Consider the following 19,377-nt stretch of genomic DNA (forward strand, 5'->3'; position numbering starts at 1 on the left):
AAACGGCATACATTACAAATAATGGAGAAACCGGGAGAAGAATTATTAATTATTATCAAAGAAAAAAGATATTTGGCGTAAAGAATTGCTTAAAGTAGTAAAGATCGATAATTGATACAATATGTACATTTCACAAACTTTTTACGTCTCGTTGAGCGATTAAATACAGTGATAGTAATTCTTGATAAAATTGCTTTAAACATTGCTTTCCCAAATTTCTCAATTATTTATATCATATTTATACACAGAATTAAACAGTCTTATTCCGAATAAGTAATAAATACCAATGTTAACAAAACATAACGAAACAACCTCAGTTTTATATTCAACTTTTAATATATGTATATTAGAATCCAATTATCTTAGTTAGAATACACGACACACCACATCGAGTCGATAATAAAATTCTGGTGTTAGTATACATTTACAAAAAAAAAAATTACTTGCAATTCGCTGACACACAGAAGTGGCACGTAGCGAATCACTAGTAAAAGATCCTCTAGTAAGATCGTGTCGTGTAATGATAAATGGATCAAGAAATAAGATGCTTAACTGACTCTTAATTTCTGATAGGTCCTGCGTATCGAAAAGGTACAATCGTATCCGCGATTCCTTATGAACACGATATAACACAGTAAAATATATGTGCATGTAACTACTTAATAATTATTACGGAGCCGCTATCCTGTATCCGTTTACATTACATGTATGTATATATGTTGTATGTATACATATATACGTGTACATATACATGGCGTTCTGAAAACGGTAATACAAATGAAAAACATAGAAATTTTCTTTAAGAGCGAAAACTTTTATTGCCACCCGCTGGCTACGATTAAATACAGTGCAGCTGTGCGTTCATTTTAAACATTCTTGATTAGATAACGAAGCTGCGTGCGAATTAAACACCTTAATTATACAAATAAAGAAGAAACCCAAAACTCAAAAATCATATTTTTTTTTAGGAATACAGAATTCTTACATTTTTCACTTGTACAGCTCTATTTTCGGTACACCTTATACGTTATATTCATATATATATATATGTATGCATTTATATATATATATATAATTTTGTGGATGGTGAGTGCCCATCTATCTTTCACTCTTCCTATCTCCTTCTTCTGTACTTTTACAGTTCTCCCCTTTTATATCAATCTCAAATGTGTACTCAAGGGCATCAAGTCAATTATTTCTTCTGTTTTGTTTGTTCTTCGTTTATGCTTACGCCATATTGATCTTAGGTGTAAGACTTAGTAAGTGGTCAACAATAAGAAGCACAGTTTCAACAAGTAACGTTTCTTGTCTTCCACTCATAGATTCATGCATACTATGTATACTTTTACACATACATACACACTTATTCACACAGGCATACATTCTCTGTTTTGTTCTCTCCTTCCTACTTCCTGCTAGTCTGCTTTCATATCCAACCTCCTTTGCCTTGTCCTCCCTCTCTTTCATTCGCTATAATTGTCTTACTATGAAAACTTACTCTATTGACATTGCTCAATGATCTATCGAGTAATCGAAGAGTTTCATATGGAGCTTTTGTCTTCATCTCGTCTATTGATTCTTGCGTTACATCTGAAATAGAAGAAAAAACAACTATTATAAACATTTTTTATTACTTTATAATAGTATGACTATAATGTTTTATAACCAAGTAATAATTTAGTTTCAATAATTTGCATCTGCTTTTTCAGAAAGGTAAATTTATATATTAGTTATGAACTTGAGCATAACTGGAGAGATAGAGCCATTAATTGTATTAGGTAAACAAAATCTAATTCTCTTGGATAAATTTACAGAAGTTACATATTCATCATAAGTTGTAGCACAAAGTTATACAATACACAAAATGTATGTAAAATAGAACACATTTAACTTTACCAATAGTCTCAGATTATGTCTGAAGGGGTTAGTAAGCTGGTGCTTGGAACTCAGGCATCCGTTGTTGCTGCTGTTGCGGCTGTTGTTGTTGGCCAAAAGGAGGGTCTTGATACCCAGCATCGGTTGCATCAGGATAACTTGTGTAGCCTGTTCCTCCAACAGGATCTGCTTCATAACTAGGTGCAAAAGCAGCGTCAGTTCCTTGCTTGAATCTTTGGAAGGCAAGCCAGGCACAGAGAGCCTATTAATATCAAACGAAATATATTAAATTTGGTATTGGAAGTATAGTTAATATAAGATTCATCACTTATAAGAATCATCACTCAATATAAGAATCATCACTTTTAGATTGTTTATGTAGTCTTAGAGGCTACGCAAAAGAAATGTTTGGCCTATGTACCCAGGTGAAAATGGAGAAGAAAGAAAAGGCGATAGCACTCTCGACATTGGTCACTCCATAGTTATCTTCCGGTGCAGTTGATTTGTTCCAAGCATTGGTTAAATAACAAAATCCAACGAAGTAGAGGAATGCCCAAAGACCTGAAAATCTAAACGCCAAAATCGAATATTTTATACTTTGCATATATATAAAATATACTTACAGTGGGGGGGGGGGGGTCAAAAACATTCGTACACTACCGTTAATTGCTATTGATCTTTTCATTAAAACTTCATAACATTGCCATTTGCATGAATAATAGTTTGAATATATAGTTGAATGGTTTCTGTTTACAATTGCTACGATATATGTTTTTCCTCGTTAAATAAATTTATATTAATATTTCTTCCTTCTAACGTTGTTTTGTTGCCTTTTCGGCCCACACTTTTTATTATTGGCGATAACTGGAGATTAATGTATTATTATGTCCCCGAATTTCAAGTGACCGTTACTGTCATTCGAACATAATACTTGAGTCACTTTCATAACTATCATGTTTACCAGCAAAACAAGTGCTCACCGAATACTTTTGTCCCGACGAAATATTAGCATTATACAAATATTCTATTGTTTTGTTTTATTATATTTGTTACTATTGATGTTATTGTACAGTGTACAATCAAACATATGTTAATTTAATTAATAATATAGAGAATACAACTCTTTTTATTATCACGAATACTTTTGTCCCCCACTGTATATATTAATCCAGAAGTTATTATTTTTTCTAAAAATTAATAAATAACAGACTATTTAATAAATGTATTTTAAACATTGAATTCTAAATGGCAAAATTTTATTCTTATTTTTTTCATTGTGAACTACAATTGCGACTCTGTAAATTATTCATTATGAATTCCGGAAAATACCGGATAAATAATTCATTCTCTTATTGTTACGAAATCGAGAAAAGAATTCATGTTAAAATTAAAGTAAAACCGATAAAATTTATTTCTACTTTATCATTTATCAATTAAATGCAATCCTGTTTGTGACCGAAGGTAGAAAAGAAGTTGATAACAGTACCCTAGGTCAAGCAGGACGAAGTGCTTTCTGGTTTTAACGGAGGACATCTGCTCGAAGAGGTATTCCCCGATAAGAAATCCGATGCTGGCAAGGAAGGCAAGGACTCCGATTCCGATTCCATAATTACATGCGTTGTGGTCCTCATTGTAGAGGCACACTTCTTTTCCGTTTGATCTTGTAACGTAACCCTTGCTGCTTATGCATCCGAACACAATTATCGCAAAGAGCTGCAAAATTTAACGATAGCATTGCGAATTTCTTAATTTACTTAAAAGGTAATACGAATCAATGTTTCATCAACATTCAAATTTTCGCGCCATTTCCTCTATAATATTCGATCGACAAGAAAAAGAATTAATGTGAATGTTGAAATAATATACACATGTAATATATTCTATCCCGTAAAAAAGACTTCGAATTAATTCGTTTGACATAGTTGTTTCTCCAACATATTTGTTCATATTAAATCGAATCTAGGACTTTAACTAGGTCCATATCCGCCTCGACGTGGGAACGGATCGAAGATGAGAACTCTGAGAAATATGTATATGATCAAAAGCACAAAGAAAATTCAATTACAAATCCGGGAGAGATATGATAAATATAATTTATTTATTTGCTCATGTAATCTACAGAAACAAAAAGCGACTTATCGGATCCACTGCTACAGCTAACGTAGAAAAAATAAAATACATCATTCTTAAAGGAACGAAAAAAAGTAATAATAATGTATCTACAAATTGAGAACAATTGCTCAAAAACTGCAAAAATTAATTTTAATAAATCTTGAATCATTTTTAAGAATTTTCGTTAAATTTCGCACTTCCAAAATAATTATGACCATTGGCTGAATCTTTTTAATTCAGGTCATATGGAAATATGTACAATTCTTGATATTTTAAAAAGAATATTGAAACACAATAATTAAAAATTTAGGCTCAGAGATTTAATAATGTTTTGACGTTTGATTCTTCTCTGCATTGAATAACAAAGACGGAAAAGACATACCATAATTTATGAAGAGAAACATTTTTACGAAAAACACTACCCTACACATGATTTTGATCGTCAAGTTGTCGAATGTTGCAAAATTCATGCGGTTTTCGCTCCTTCGTAGCATGACAAATTAATTAATGGATATCCTCTCTTTTGAAACGACTTTCTGCGTTCTGAGCTAGAATTAGAATGTCGTTAAAACCGTATGGAGTTTCCAACAAGAACGACGCCCGGAATCGATCCCGGTATCTTATTGATATCTCATTTGCTTTGACGTCGAAATTGACTCATTTTAAAAACCATGAACGATCATCGCGATCTAAATCCCTCCAGATTAGCCTGCAAGGATCGTACAGATAACATCGAAAACACTTGGAATACGTATAATTGACGTTTCGACTCGTTCGAGTCGATTGAATGTCACAATGGGGATAAACTTGAACGAAACGATTATTAATCGACAATTGTACGGGATTTGCTGTTATGGGGTGTAATACGAGAATTTGCGAAAAATCAATAGAACCCCATCGTGTCGCGTTAGTGGAGGGGGTAGTGGTTCACCGTTTAAAATCAATGCTCGTCGCATAAAATCGACATTTCCTTAGATTTAGACAGACGTCGCTTACGGACACGGTTAGGTGTTCGATTTTCGATGATATAACTTACCAGGCATACTGCTCTTAGGATGACTTGAGTCCTTTGGACGAAGGCAATGGGGTCGAAAGGGGCTCCTGCCTTTCCTCCACCGTACGCTCCACCGTCCATCTTAGTACGACTGAACTGAAATTTGAAAGCTCGAAGTTGATGGAAGCGCGCATGCGCCAGGAAAGGTTACCCTTTTTCTTCTCCCACCGTCGAGCTCTTTTGGGGTGGATCCTCTTACAGGGGCGCTTCGCGCGGATGGAACGTCAATTAATCGAGAACTCGATCGCTTTCGATCGATTTGTCGAATTTCATCGTCGCACATACTATTTGTTTGTTTTATCTAACACGTGTTTGCGTTCTCGCGCAAACACGTTAAATCATTTTCCTTTACTTGTTCAATTTTATCCAAATAACATACACAACTTAGAACATAACCAAATTAATAATAATATTGTTCGAAAGATACTGTCAGTCTCGTAATTGATGGCGCACACTTTAAATCAGAATAACTTTTTCACGAATAGACCATCCGACTTCAGTTTTCCTGCCAAGCTAGGTCGATTAGTTTACCAGATGACGTGCAATGAAAATTTTAGGAAAGTTGCGTTTAGTTGGAATTACGAAAAAAATAGTAGAGAAGTTGTCTTTAACAACTTTTTTATTTGAGTCCGTAACGAAAATTTAAAAAATGTATTTTGTAGATATATATATATAAGTTATAGAATACATGCTGAGAATTACATATCGTCTAATAAACTAATCCATTTAAAATTGAACTAATAAAGGATTAGAGTATAACTTTCTGAACCTACCACAGCCGGTTAAATGACCGGTCTCACATTTTTTATTTTACAATTATTGAAATTATAAAGATGTCTTCGTAGGAATTGATTCAACAGATTTGTTAAAAATCGCGACAAAGAACGCACAAAATCAAATCTTATTAATTTTACAAGACAATGCATACTAGCCAATTTCAATGCTCGGTAGCTTCAGTGTTACGTGTTAGTATTTTAGTAATATAAATATTATTAACAGGATTATTATTTGTACGATCGGAACACGGTCATCGATTGGGGGGGGGGGGGTGCGAGGCGGGTGTACTAATGGAGATATTGGTGGATCGAATTTTCTTCATTTAAATCAATTTTGTTTAATTATTTATTCCGAATAAAATTATACATCGATAGAAAAATAATTCCACAACATTTAGATTGTTGGAATGCATAATATTATCAAATATTTTGTCAATTAAGTTAAGTATGTCTTTAATGCTAATGTGACTATGCCCATTCCGCTTATTAAAATACAAAGCCTTAGAATCTTATTGCGTTTGGGTATTATTTTTGCCTGTAAAAGATTATATTCATTCAATAACAATTTATTAGAATTCTGAAATCAAAACCATGAAACATACCCTTAGAACTAATTCTTCTAACTCGGAAAGATTTTTCTGCGCTTCCTCTAATTCTGCTAACGTTGTAACAACAGAAATAGGTAATATTTCAGAAGCACTTAAGGCTTTGTTGGGGTCAACAAATGTATTAAGTCTTTGATCTGCAAGTCTCAATCGCCAATATGCCATAAATGCTAATGTTAGGGATAATTGTTTCTCACCAGATACAATTATTTCGTGAAAATCTTCAAGTCTGAAAATTTGAATCATACCCAAGGATTTCAAAATACTCGTTAAATACTTTTCACGCTGCATTACTTCAGTTGAATAAAAATAATATACCTATCTTGAATACTTGTTACTACAAAACCAGGTTTTCTTTTCACATTTAAACTATTTGTTATTTCTTCAGCTTTCTGGGAATCAGCACCTATGTTCATATTGTTTAGATTAAAGATACACCTAACTATAAATACTTTTCTCAATTACCTAATATCATAAACTCCTGTGCACTGAGCTGATGCAAAACATCAGTCGATATATTTCTTTTCTTGCATTCAGGTATTAATTCAGGTGCACCCAAGCCACGTAACAAAGAAGCTGTTTGTTTAGTAAAAGCCAAAGGATCATAGCAATTATCCATGACTTTAAATAATACTGTAAATAGAAAAGTATCCAGCACAATAAAGATAAGCATCTAAGTAATTTATTTTAGAAACAATTAAAAAAGGAGGGACTACATACATACACTTTAGTCAACACATTTTTTCTACTGCGCTTACATAAAGGAAAAAGTAAAGATTTAAAATAGGAGTTATTTACATAGAACTTTATAGCTGTTAAGCATCGACTTTAATATTTGGTATTAATATTCATAATCAAAATTAAAATTCTAGTCCATTCTTACCTATTTTGTGAAATTGGAATATGTTTGTTCTGCAAAAAAAGTCTTATTTATACAAATATTAATACTTGGAATCTTTATTAGTCTATATTTAGCATTCTAACGATTTTAAAATAGTGTCGTTACACAATATTTTTATTTTTAAATATTAACCGGTTTATTTACATGTACTCAAATCATTGTTGTTTGAGATTGGTTAGAATGAATACAACTTACGCCTACTAACGTCGCACGTTTTATCCCCACCACTTCATAACGCATTTAGCAGTGACTTAGACTACGCAGATGAATTAGAAAGAGAAACAACGACTAGCAGAGAGAAACAGAGTGGTCACACCCGGGATTTCGGTATCACCGGTATAGTGCGCCCCCTAGTCTAATTTATTAGCCTGGATCAGAACCTGCATCATCTTTTAGCACAGACGAGGTATAGAATACGGAAGAAAGAAATACGGAACATTAAACTACGGAAAAAACGTCAGTGACATCGTTAATAAATAAACGTAGAATGCTCACACAATGCATTCTGTAATTGCTTGGAAAATAAATATTTTTTATTGTATAATTTCATTACACTCTTATTGCCTTCTTATTTTCCTTATTGTTCACCATTGTAATTATTGTTTTATAATCGATAGTTTATAGGTGTAGGAAATATGAAAGTAACATTACAAAAAAATCAGAATTTTAAATTAATTTGGAAATTATTGCGACATAAAATAAGGATTATTCAACAAAAAATATTCATGGAAGAAATCATGTCGCAGAATTATTTCATTGTCACAGATATTAGCTCGATGTGATCGTCGACTTTTAATATTTTATAGAACAATTGGTATAATCTTTGCGCAAGAAAATATTCTAAATCGAGAATCACACCGATTGTCCAGGTCTCACCACGTGGAGGTTGTTGTGAGGGAGACCCGCCCACCCACTTAGTATTTCTTTATCGTCCTACCAGACGGAAAGATAACAAAATTACAAAATATAAAAAAAATCCGTAATTTTGTATGTACTCTTCCTAATACATATTTGACAGTGCTCTACTTTCGATCACAGTACAAACGAATACCAGAAAGAGCTATAGCTATAATTGCAAAGCCTACCCGCCGAATTACTACCTGCCTATTATAAAAATTAATTTTTTCCCCTTGCCTCCATCTTTTATAATTGTGTCTTTTTCTGTGTAATCGCCATATATTTCCTACCTAACAAGTGTTTTATATTTTAACTGTGTGTGTACCTAAGTGTGTAGTGGGTAGCTAACCCGCTCGAAAGTGAAAAAGAAAACGTTCAATAACAAAGTTTAATTGCAAAGATGTAGTAGTACTCACATATCCTCTCCTGCTCGAAGAAATCACATTATATCTCGAACTTGGCTGTCGACATATCGCATTTGTATCGAAGAATATTTTTTCGCTCAGGCTCTATAACATAAAGAACAAATTCATTTAATTTCAATCGACCAGCCGTCAAAGAATAAATCCGAATTAATAGGAGATAAATATTTCAAGTTGAATATAAAATTAAAATTAATTTGAACCAAAATTAAATAAAATTAATTTCTATCGCACGACACGAATTTAAATACAACGCAACAGTAAATTATCGCGAGAAGACAACACACGAATGGAGAATAAATTGAAATTTGAAGTCAATGTGCACAGTATTAATTTTAATAAAAACTACGATAAATAATCTCGACTTCTATCGAATGATAAAACAGAGAAATGGTACTCACCACGTAAAGGTCCTTGGTATTGCGTCGTATAATTTTCCGGCGTCTCGAAACAACGCGGTTGCCAAGGACAAAGGGTAGTTCGCCGAGATACTTAAAAATACGTCCGACCAGTTTAACTTTCGATATGAAAATGAAGTCGCGGTCGGATCATCGCGGCCGCGAAGGTCCGAGTGGTGGGGGAGGGGGGGGGCAGGAGGCCCAAATGGTGGGCACTTATACATACATAGGACATCGCGGACGATTGTCTCCGACGATCGGCGATTGCCTCCGAATTGGAATTGTCGCAAAGGGGTGGCTCGACGATTGTTACGTCACAAACGCAGGTTCGTGTAACCACACATACAGAAAAAACCCATATATACAGGCTCACCAAATATTCAATCACCCTTCAAAACATTATAACTTTCTTTAAATTCGACCAAATGACCAGACTTTTATTGAGCAATTAGAAGAATTGGTTTACCGAATGACGTGCAGAAAAAAGATTTTGAAAAAGTTACAATTGCTTGCAATTATAAGAGTGAAGGCGGGCCCAGGGTAAACAAGGAAAGCATTGAAGGCCTCTTGGCCCGTCCCGAGCTAATCTAAAGGAAATTCAGACACAATTAAATTAAATGAAGAAGGTGTTTTATTTTTATTTAAGCTATTATTTTATGTGCTGCTATTAGCTCGATATTATTCTCTATTTGTAAGATACTAGAAGTTCTTACAAATAGAGAATAATACCGATTGCTCAGGTCTCACCACGAGGAGGTTGCTGCACAAGAGACCCGAAAGGAAGCCAGAAGGGATTCAATACGCTTCCTTCTGACTCCCTTTCTTACAACGACGATTTATAATTTTGCAAACTAAATTTCGCAGATCGCTAAATGGAAAAGATTACTTTTCCACAGAAAGAAAAGTTCACTTTTCCATTTAACGTATGTCGAGTAATTATTGCGGGGGAAAGGTGTAAATCGGAGAAGAAGTCTCCGATCCACGGGGGATCAAGAACGGATCAGGCAGAAGGCTCTGATTCTTTCTAAGCGAGAAACAAAACCGAACCAGAGCAGAAGGCTCTGGTTCAAGGGTTACGCGACGCGTACAATGCTTACAAGCTATCTGCCGACCAGTACGGTACCCGACGCTTCCTCACAGAGAACGATGGCCAGGGACGCCTCCACCTTTTGGTAGATCAACCTAACCCCAACTACCCGCCACGAGCAACGCTGACGCAACAAGGCGACGGAAAGACTTATGAGGAATGAAACCCCTGCTCCCGGCGCGAGTCACGCCAGCGTCGACATGACTTAAGCAGACAATTTTACGAAGGAAGGGTTCTACCTGGCGAGTACTGCTCCCTGACCATCAATTCTCAGTGCATCCACGTCGAATATCGCAACGTGGACCGGTTCAAGACTTGCAAGCAAGGTCCGACACAGCATTCTGCTGTGTCAGAGTTAACAATCGGGTCGAGCAAAGTGAATTTAGGGCAATAATTACTCGACATAATTACAACGACGATCAACTATCTTAATAACTAATTTACGCACGCAAGTCGAGCAATTATTGTGGGCAAAAATGACTGGTCACAGCAGAAGGCTGTGACCCAAATCAACAAGCGAATTTAACAAAATGAATCTAACACAATAATTGCTCGACAACTAATACTAACTTACAAATAAATCGGCGTCTTCTTTCGAATCGACGGCGTCTTCTTCCGATTCGGCGTCTTTTTCCGATTCGGCGTCTTCTTCCGATTCGGCGTCTTCTTTCGATTCGGCTTCTTCTTTCCATTCGGCGTCTTCGGTCGAAGCGTTGTCTTCGGTGGATGATAAATAAGACCAGCTGTCCTACACCAACTGAAGCAGACAAACCATAATTAGTCTCAATTCAATGCAGGAACAAAAATAGAAGAACACGATAAATAGGAGAAGAAACGATGAGAAGAAACGATGAGAATAAAGAAACGACGAGATGCAAACTCTAAACCCCGTACACGAGTACGGCCTATCTAACTTGCACAAGAGTGCGAATCTAACCAGCTCACGAGAGCCAACCTAAGACCAGCTCACGAGAGCCAAGCTAACCCCGCACACGAGTGCGGCCTAACCGACAAGAATTGAACAAGAGCAGTTGAAGTCAGAACTTCAAACTACTGAAATGGCGCTTCGGGTCGCCCCGGGTTCGCCAATACCCGTACTCACCCACGGCCCCATCCGTGAGTGAGTCCCTGAGGGACCTCCGTTCGGAGGAAAACCAATTTTAAATCAGATATTTTTGGAATAGGAACTTTTGAAAGTGCAGAAGTAATTTTCGATTGGAAAGATGAACAATTCCAATCAAAAATAAATCGAACGAAATTGGGACGCAACGACCTACAGGTTCGGGGCACCCGGGTTCGCCAATACCCGTACTCACCCACGGGACGCACCCGTGAGTGAGCCCATGGGGGACCTCCGATCGGAGGAATACCAATTTTATGTCAAAAATATAATATAATACAATTTCAAGGAGAGAAACTTTTGAAAAGTCCCGACGCAAATTCGAATTAGAAACACAGAAATAATAATTGACGGCGTTCGTTGAATGAACATGGATTCCAAAACAGAAAGTGTATATTTGAATTATTACTTACAAAGAGTTGCTGAAAGTTGACCAAGGTGAGCGAAGACAGCTTCCAAGAACCTCGCCGTTTTCAAGAAGCCCACCCCGAGCTAGCTTAAGGTGGACCAGGGAAATTTCAAATGACCGTTGGTCCACCTTAAGCCAGCTAAAGGTAGACCAAGGCTGGCCAGTGATGTCCAGTGCAGCTCTGGAGGAACCCTGGTCAACTGGAAGGTAAGAGTGGGCCGGGGTGGTCAGGGTGGGCCAGGGCAGCTCCAAGGTCCTTCGGCCTTCTGGTCCCGCAACACTTCCGCTCCCTTCTAAGTGCGCACCTCGACTGACTGACCGAGCGCGGCCGCCGAGTTCAGTTGCGCGGTGCGCGGTGCGCAACTCTCCCACCCCAATTAATTTCGGTAGATCTTGATCGCCGTAATAGTGATTATTGATAAATTTGTTATTTCTGGCTGTTTAATGTTTATAACAATTTCTTTTGGTAATATGAACAAGCATTCCCTTGATCATTTTGCCATCTAATTATTTAGTAAAAATAAATTATAGAACTCGAAATACAGAATAACTTTTAATCCATGAATATTCGCACGCATTAATTTATCCAACAGAATTCACTGATAAATTGATTATTTCTAGTGTTGGTCAATGTTTATAACCATTCTTTTTGCCAACTATGTCGGCAAGCACTACCTTGACCATCTCGCCATCTAATTTTTTAGTAAAAATAGATACTAGATCTCGAGATACAGAATAACTTTTATACCATATGAACATTCACACGCTTTAATTTACTCAACACAATACACTGATAAATTTATTATCTCTGTATGTTTAACGATTATAAGAATTCCTCTTTCCAATGATGCTGTCGAATACCCTCTCGGCTATGTCATCACCTAATTTTTTTAATAAAAATAGCTAATAGTAACTTTCAAAGCATGTCTTGAGCATGCCTTAAAGCATGTCAAAGTAACTTTTATGCATGATTATTGGGAATATACATGAGTTATGTTGTGTGTGTTGAGATCTAGTTCACCAGTAGATTGTCTATTCTACCAGTAGATTTATATATATTATCTATTCGGGTAGAATCGGTAATTCATATCGTGCGACACGAAACAGGATAACAGGATACGATGGGATGTAACACAGAAATGGTAAGGGAGCTCTAGAGCCCCATGGATGTGAGACAAAAAAATACATTAGGTGATTGGTCTTCTTCTATATCTCGTCTGTGGGCTTAGTAAAGCTTCTGTTTCATGCTAAAAGATGATATGGGTTCTGTTTCATGCTAAACGTAGATGTGAGATCTGATCCAGACTAAATGTGGATCCTCTCTACCATCAGTGTGGGATCTGATGCAGGCTAAAATTGGGTCTTGAGGCAGCACTATACCAGGGGCACAAAAACCCCGAGCGTGGGCACTCTCGTACCCTTTCTGTTCACACAAAAGCTCGCAATGAAATGGTGGAGATAGAAAACATGACATTAGAGAGGTCATCAAACACGACGTCTGGGAGGGAACACTATACAAAAACGTACGACACTTCTATGAGGAAGTGTTCGTGTCCATATACGTATATCGCACTAGAAGTTCAAACCAATTCAACTAAAATAACTCCTATTTTAGTTCGCGACATGTAGTAAATAAAAATCTTTCAAATCTAAATAAAAGGAATCTATTTAAATCGTAAGGGAGATTTTCAAAAAGAGGGTGAAGGATTACTAAATTTGTATAAAACTGCATGGTAATTTTTGTTATATTTTTCATTGAACACGTTGCACAAATTGCAGTCATTAAATTTCAAAATTAAAATATAAGACAATTATATATATGACCATCCCTCATTAATTATATATATCTACTACAGTTTACTCTACTCTATGTTACCTTATTCTAAGTTTAAAGCCACAGATTTGAGTATTCTAACTATAATAATGTAAGCAGAAATGCTTGTATGTATAATGAAACAATAAAATAAATATATAGTTAACATATTATAATGAGGTGTTGATATGCACTATCGTGGAAATGAAATCATACGCATATACGTTTATTACATTACATATTAGTTAAGTTACTAAAATAATAAAATATTATACACATAGACTAAACAATTAGTAATTAAAATTATTCTTTAGTAGTCAACTATTGTAAGCTTATACTTTTTTTTAAATTACTTTAAAAGAAAAATGGCCTATGTTCTACAACATATTTATTTGTTTTTATTGCTAAACTTTATTGCTAAAGTAAACTTTGAAATTTAACAAGTGATTAGATTGTTATTTAACTTGTAACATCTGGTTGATCGTACTGTAATGATCATTACTAGAGTATAAGGTTCATTGATCTTCTATTATACATATTTGTCTGCATATAAAAATGTTATCAATGAACAGCCCGAAAAAATATTAAAAACACTGAATCATTCAGTTTGGCGTTTGATTCGCAGTACTACTTCTGTTTATATATAATATACTAACACATTTATTCGTTGTTATTACACATATTTACAATACAATATATAATCTGGGACAACACACTATACTTTAGACGGTATCTAATCGTCTATAGCTAATTCGGACGAGCAATTCTCTGTGCCTACAAAAATATGTTTCATGCTATGGGAACTACTTTTGAAATAAAAAAATTAAATTCGATTGTCTAAACGATGATCCCTGTCGCCGCAATACAAAAAATATTCGCAGTTTTTACGTCTGTGAATATTTGAATAACAATTCATATTGTCCGTATAATAAAGAAATATAGTAAGAGTAGTATAGAATATTAAATAACACGCAGAATTAGTATCAAAGAAATTATAATTATAACTTTTAATGGAACAGTTTATAGATGAGGTTCAAGACTTATTTGATATGAAGATCATTACAGTGTAACTGAAATATTGAATAGAACATGTCATTTTGATAAACAAACGATTTAAAGTTCTAAATATAAATGAGCATTGAGGTAAAATTTTAGAATTTAATTATTTTTCAATGATAAAAACCTAAGAGGAAATTTTTATGAAAAAACTTATCAGGATATAAGAATTTTTATACATTTTATAAGCTTGAGATATTTCATAAAAATGAATACAATGGCATAGTAAACTTTATGAAATACATTATGACTTTGATTTCGAATAATATTTTTAACTTAATAAAATAACTGATATTAATAATTCGAACCAGTGTGAAGACATTTAAATAATTTACGGATTGCAGTATACAATAGAAAATCTCTTCGAGACGTATAACAGCCACAAACTATAGAAATCAAAGTTATTGTACATTCATTTAATAGTTTATACTAATTATTTGGGTTTATATTACTCAGCTTAATACTCTAAATCTTTTTTCATTCATTACACAGTTTTCATGTTTAACGACTCAAAAATATTAGAAGCATTTTATTTTCATGTAGGAATCACTCGTTTCTAATTACACTGTTATAAAACATCTATTAACAAGATCAGTTGTAATTTTACACATTCTTCGGTACTAAATTAAATGATTTTTCAGTTCATAACATATACAAAAAGATAAAAAAATTGTCGTAAACAAATAACCCGTAAATCAATTAATTAAAGTAGTAGTTACTTAATTTGAAGTATAGCGTTATAAAATTAGCGATTTCTTAAAAAATAAATAATTAAAATAATATAAAGTAAATGACACAAAAAGAATACATAGTATAATTTCAGTAATGAGTTGAATACTCATAGTAGAGCCTCCCGTGTTCGAACCCCCATTATCCGAACATTCTGTTATAAGAACAGTGTTTCGCAGCGATATTTTTTGCACAATGTATTGTATATATATAGTTTCCAGTATTCGGTCGAACGAATCTTAATAGTAACAATTTAGTACGACGCTAACTGTGTACTGTGTAACAATGACAACGAAAGTAACAAAATAAAAAGATGTGGTTCTAACTATTAGAATAAAATATGAAATAATTGAAGAGCTCGAAAGTGGTAAAAGTATAACAAAGTTGGCGCAAGAATACATGGTGTTAGAAACTCTACAATCACAGACATTAAAAAACAAAACCTTAATATTGAAATTAGATTCAGTGTGTGTAGATTTCTCAGGTGCTAGTACATCACACACAGAAATTGTATTTCACAAGCTGAAATTGTAACTGAAGGTAATGATGAGGACATACCTTTTCATGTCGAAGCACTTGAAGTAGAACTTCAATGGTTTGTGGCACAAAAAGAATTTAATTCTAGACAGTTATTTACATTGAAAAACATATGTGATTTAGCAGTCAAAAAGATTTGGGATCCTTAGTTACTATATAAATTGTAAAATCTCTTAATTTTGATTTAAATAAATGAAATTAAATATCAGAAAAGTGATTGCTCTCTTATCCGAACGATTTTGTCTCCCTATTAGTTCGAATATGGGAGGCTCTACTGTACCAGATAACTGATATTAAAATAAATAATAACAAATTATTGTTTGAATATTATTAACTGATAACTAACTGACATATTGATTAAATAATTAATAATCATGTTAGTCTTCATATTGCATACTACAGCACCGATGTATATCCGTAAAGTACTGTAAATTTGTCATGATGTATAAAGAAATCTATACTTTTATTTTTTAAATTATTATCGTTTTTTGTACACTTGTCAAAACGAAATGAGTAGTTACCATTTTAAATTTTGAAATAATTGCCAATTATTACATACATGAGTATATAAAAACGGATTAAATACTCTTTAATTATTAATTAGTTATTTGTGTATACCTGTAATTAATTAGTTATTTGTGTATACCTGTAATTAATTACGCAATTAATTACCTATATATTGACACTAACTTCGTTGTGTAATTAATTACAATTTTTGAGAAAACGATAATTCAGTCAGTTACGAAAATTAAAAAGAAAAGTTAATCGATTATTGGAAGAAAATAAATTTTTTCGTAAACAGAAAATGTGAGACAAATTAGATCAATATTTTAGTCATTTATAATATTGTTTTTTGTAGTCCTCAACCGTATCATTTCTGTTCTGTTTTATCACAGGACGGCATGCACTTGTATCTAACATCAAAATTAATCTGTTCAGAGAGGTAAGACATGCTGTCGTCATCCTTTTGTGTATCCTGTTGTTCTTCTTCTTTCTTCATTTCCTCTTCATCATCTTCATCGTCTTCATCCTCATCTTCAAGTAATTGTTTTTGAACCATCTGGACTACTTGCCACTCTCGATAATGATGTTTTCTTTTTGCTTCAAATGCTTTCCTTTTTTCTAAAATGGTAACAGATAAATTGATATGTTCCTGTTATTACAACTAACTTTCTACTTTCTGACTACATTTCAGATTCTGAAAACTGTACATTATACAATATTTATGAATTCGTAATATATAATTAATTATTTACCCCTTTCTTCAGGTGTTTCTTGTTCATCTTCATCTTCACTCGATTCTTCGAATATTTTTGGCTTACTGCTACCTGCCAACCTATAAAAATTAATTAAAACATCTACTATTGTTTCCAAATCAGAAAATAAAAATTAAATTATCAAGACAATAACAATTGAAACTAAAAGTTAATGTGTTCAGTAATATATTTGAATATTGTGCACTTATATACAAAATTTATACATAAAAATATAATTTATCATCAGTAGACTTACTTGGCTGCAACTGCGTTAGAATCTAATTGATCGTATTCAAAATCACCTTGCAGGCCTTCATAGTTGTATGGGGTTTTTGGTTCATCGATTTTCATGTGACCATACTCTTTTCCTGCTGGATGCAATGTTGCTATGATATTCATTTCGTCCCATTTTGTTTCTTTAGGTGGTCTTCAACGACAATTATAATAGAATATTATAGATTTTGTTCAGAGCGATACAATGCAACGAATTGATATATTATTCATACATTTTTTTTAATCATGATAAAATCTTGCAAACTATAAAAAATGGTACAAATACTATACATGTATAAGTACTCAAAAATATTCTGATATTATGTAACTAAATGGAATTAAAAATTTGAATTGTTTGATCATGCTTTAACACATCGTTACAAAATCCTGTTCCTTCAACATATTTTGAATGACAGTTATAGCTTTTGTTAGTTATTTAATGCTTAAGAGAAAAATTGTAACAAACGGATAATAATTTACGATTATAAAATGACATTGATTAAACAAATGTGTATGAAGTTAAGTTAACTTATCGTTGACATAATTTACAATTTACCTAACCTTAAAAAAACAATTCCAAACTCAACTTTAACTAATTAATTATTAATTATTAAATAAAAGAAGAATAGCTTTTGTTGTACATTTCTTTATAACAATGAAGATCAAATTACTATTTCTACGTGGCAACATAAATTAAAAACAAATAATTGAAATACAATAAATGTTCTTACCTAGATATATCTGGATTATCGAAGCTGCTGGATGATTTTAAAATTCCTTTTGTCGGTCGTTTCGAAAGATTTTCTGCCATTTTGAGATGAATTGATGAAAAGTTGATTGAAATGTTAATTTTTCGCTCCAACGTTTTCGCTCAAATTAGAAGGCAATCAGGCTGACAATTGTTTACAAGTGATGACAATTAGTCACGTTGAAAATTTTCAGTTTAGATCATGAAATTGCGTGCTGTGATTGGTGCCATGTTGCACAACACGTTGCACACCGGAGAGTGTTTCGAATATATGTATTATTTTATAACAAATTGAGAAATTTGAGATGATTAACTGGAACATTTGAATCAATTCTTTGATTAGTATTGCAGTTTCACTATGGAGGTATAATATAATTACACGTATATTCGTTCATTTTGATTATATGATTAGTAAATAATGAAATTAAGAACTTCTATAATACTGCGAATCTTTGGATACGTGTGTATCATTAGATGTCTAGAATCATCTGACTAACTAAATATAAGTCGTAAAATACACGTAAAAGGATTATTTTATTGCCAACACAAATTTTCAAGAAACTTTTTCTTTACCAAATTGCTAGTAAATTTCCAAGAAATTTTGTCACTCATATTTATCTACTTAATTGCATTTTGTATATTTTTTAAATAAAATGTTTTTTGTATGAATGGTGTTTTTAATGAAAATTAATTATTAAAAGATAATATCAGGTTGATATACACGTCTGTATATATTATATATATAACAAACATACTATAGAGAGCAAAATAAATGTGTCAAACGTATGTTTACATACACAAAAGATATCATATAAAATGTACATAATAAATTTTTGCTTGCTGCATAAAATTGCTTCACCAAAAATCTAATATATTGAATGGTTACTATAAAAAAATATAAATATATATGCATTGAGAAGTATAAAAGTATATAAGCTGTTACAAACGCACATTAACATTTAATATATCGATTTTGTTTCGATAATCACAAGTTGAAAGCTGATTATAATAAAAAAACGTCAGGAATGTTGTGGTTTCGAAATCGATTTAAAATTTTGTTTATCTACCCTTTTAAAACGTAAAACATGAAATATGTTATATCTTTAAAGTCAATAAATAAACTTATAAATTATATATTGATTGAGAAAGTGTATATAAATATACACTTCATGTTTATGTATTTATGATTTACTTATATAATTTGAATTTGATTGTGTAATTATGTTGGATAAATAATATTATGTTTCTTTCAACTATTGTGAATTTGATTATGCCCTCCATATGCACGATGGATCGTATTTCAACCTAT

The 19,377-nt window shown here is 33.1% G+C and overlaps 2 protein-coding genes across 2 annotated transcripts; both read right to left on the reverse strand.

Moving 5' to 3' along the window:
* Positions 1–202: 202 nt before the first annotated feature.
* On the reverse strand, positions 203–7,328 carry Syngr (synaptogyrin). Its single transcript, XM_076801531.1, has 9 exons — positions 7,306–7,328; positions 6,888–7,055; positions 6,741–6,828; positions 6,420–6,651; positions 5,024–5,137; positions 3,362–3,588; positions 2,297–2,444; positions 1,897–2,137; positions 203–1,590 (listed from the first exon to the last, which is right to left on the reverse strand). Exons 2-8 carry the CDS (start codon positions 7,039–7,041, stop codon positions 1,925–1,927), a joined length of 1,176 nt encoding a protein of 391 aa, XP_076657646.1. The 5' UTR covers positions 7,042–7,055; positions 7,306–7,328; the 3' UTR covers positions 203–1,590; positions 1,897–1,924.
* A 9,108-nt stretch (positions 7,329–16,436) lies between these two features.
* Positions 16,437–18,566, reverse strand: LOC143361743 (uncharacterized). The gene is made up of 4 exons (XM_076801348.1): positions 18,052–18,566; positions 17,304–17,474; positions 17,048–17,127; positions 16,437–16,913 (listed from the first exon to the last, which is right to left on the reverse strand). The coding sequence occupies exons 1-4, from the start codon at positions 18,129–18,131 to the stop codon at positions 16,663–16,665; spliced, it is 582 nt and encodes a 193-aa protein (XP_076657463.1). The 5' UTR covers positions 18,132–18,566; the 3' UTR covers positions 16,437–16,662.
* Between the last annotated feature and the right edge of the window lie 811 nt (positions 18,567–19,377).

Source organism: Halictus rubicundus, chromosome 15, assembly GCF_050948215.1.
Source record: "Halictus rubicundus isolate RS-2024b chromosome 15, iyHalRubi1_principal, whole genome shotgun sequence".
NCBI classification, from domain to species: domain Eukaryota; kingdom Metazoa; phylum Arthropoda; class Insecta; order Hymenoptera; family Halictidae; genus Halictus; species Halictus rubicundus.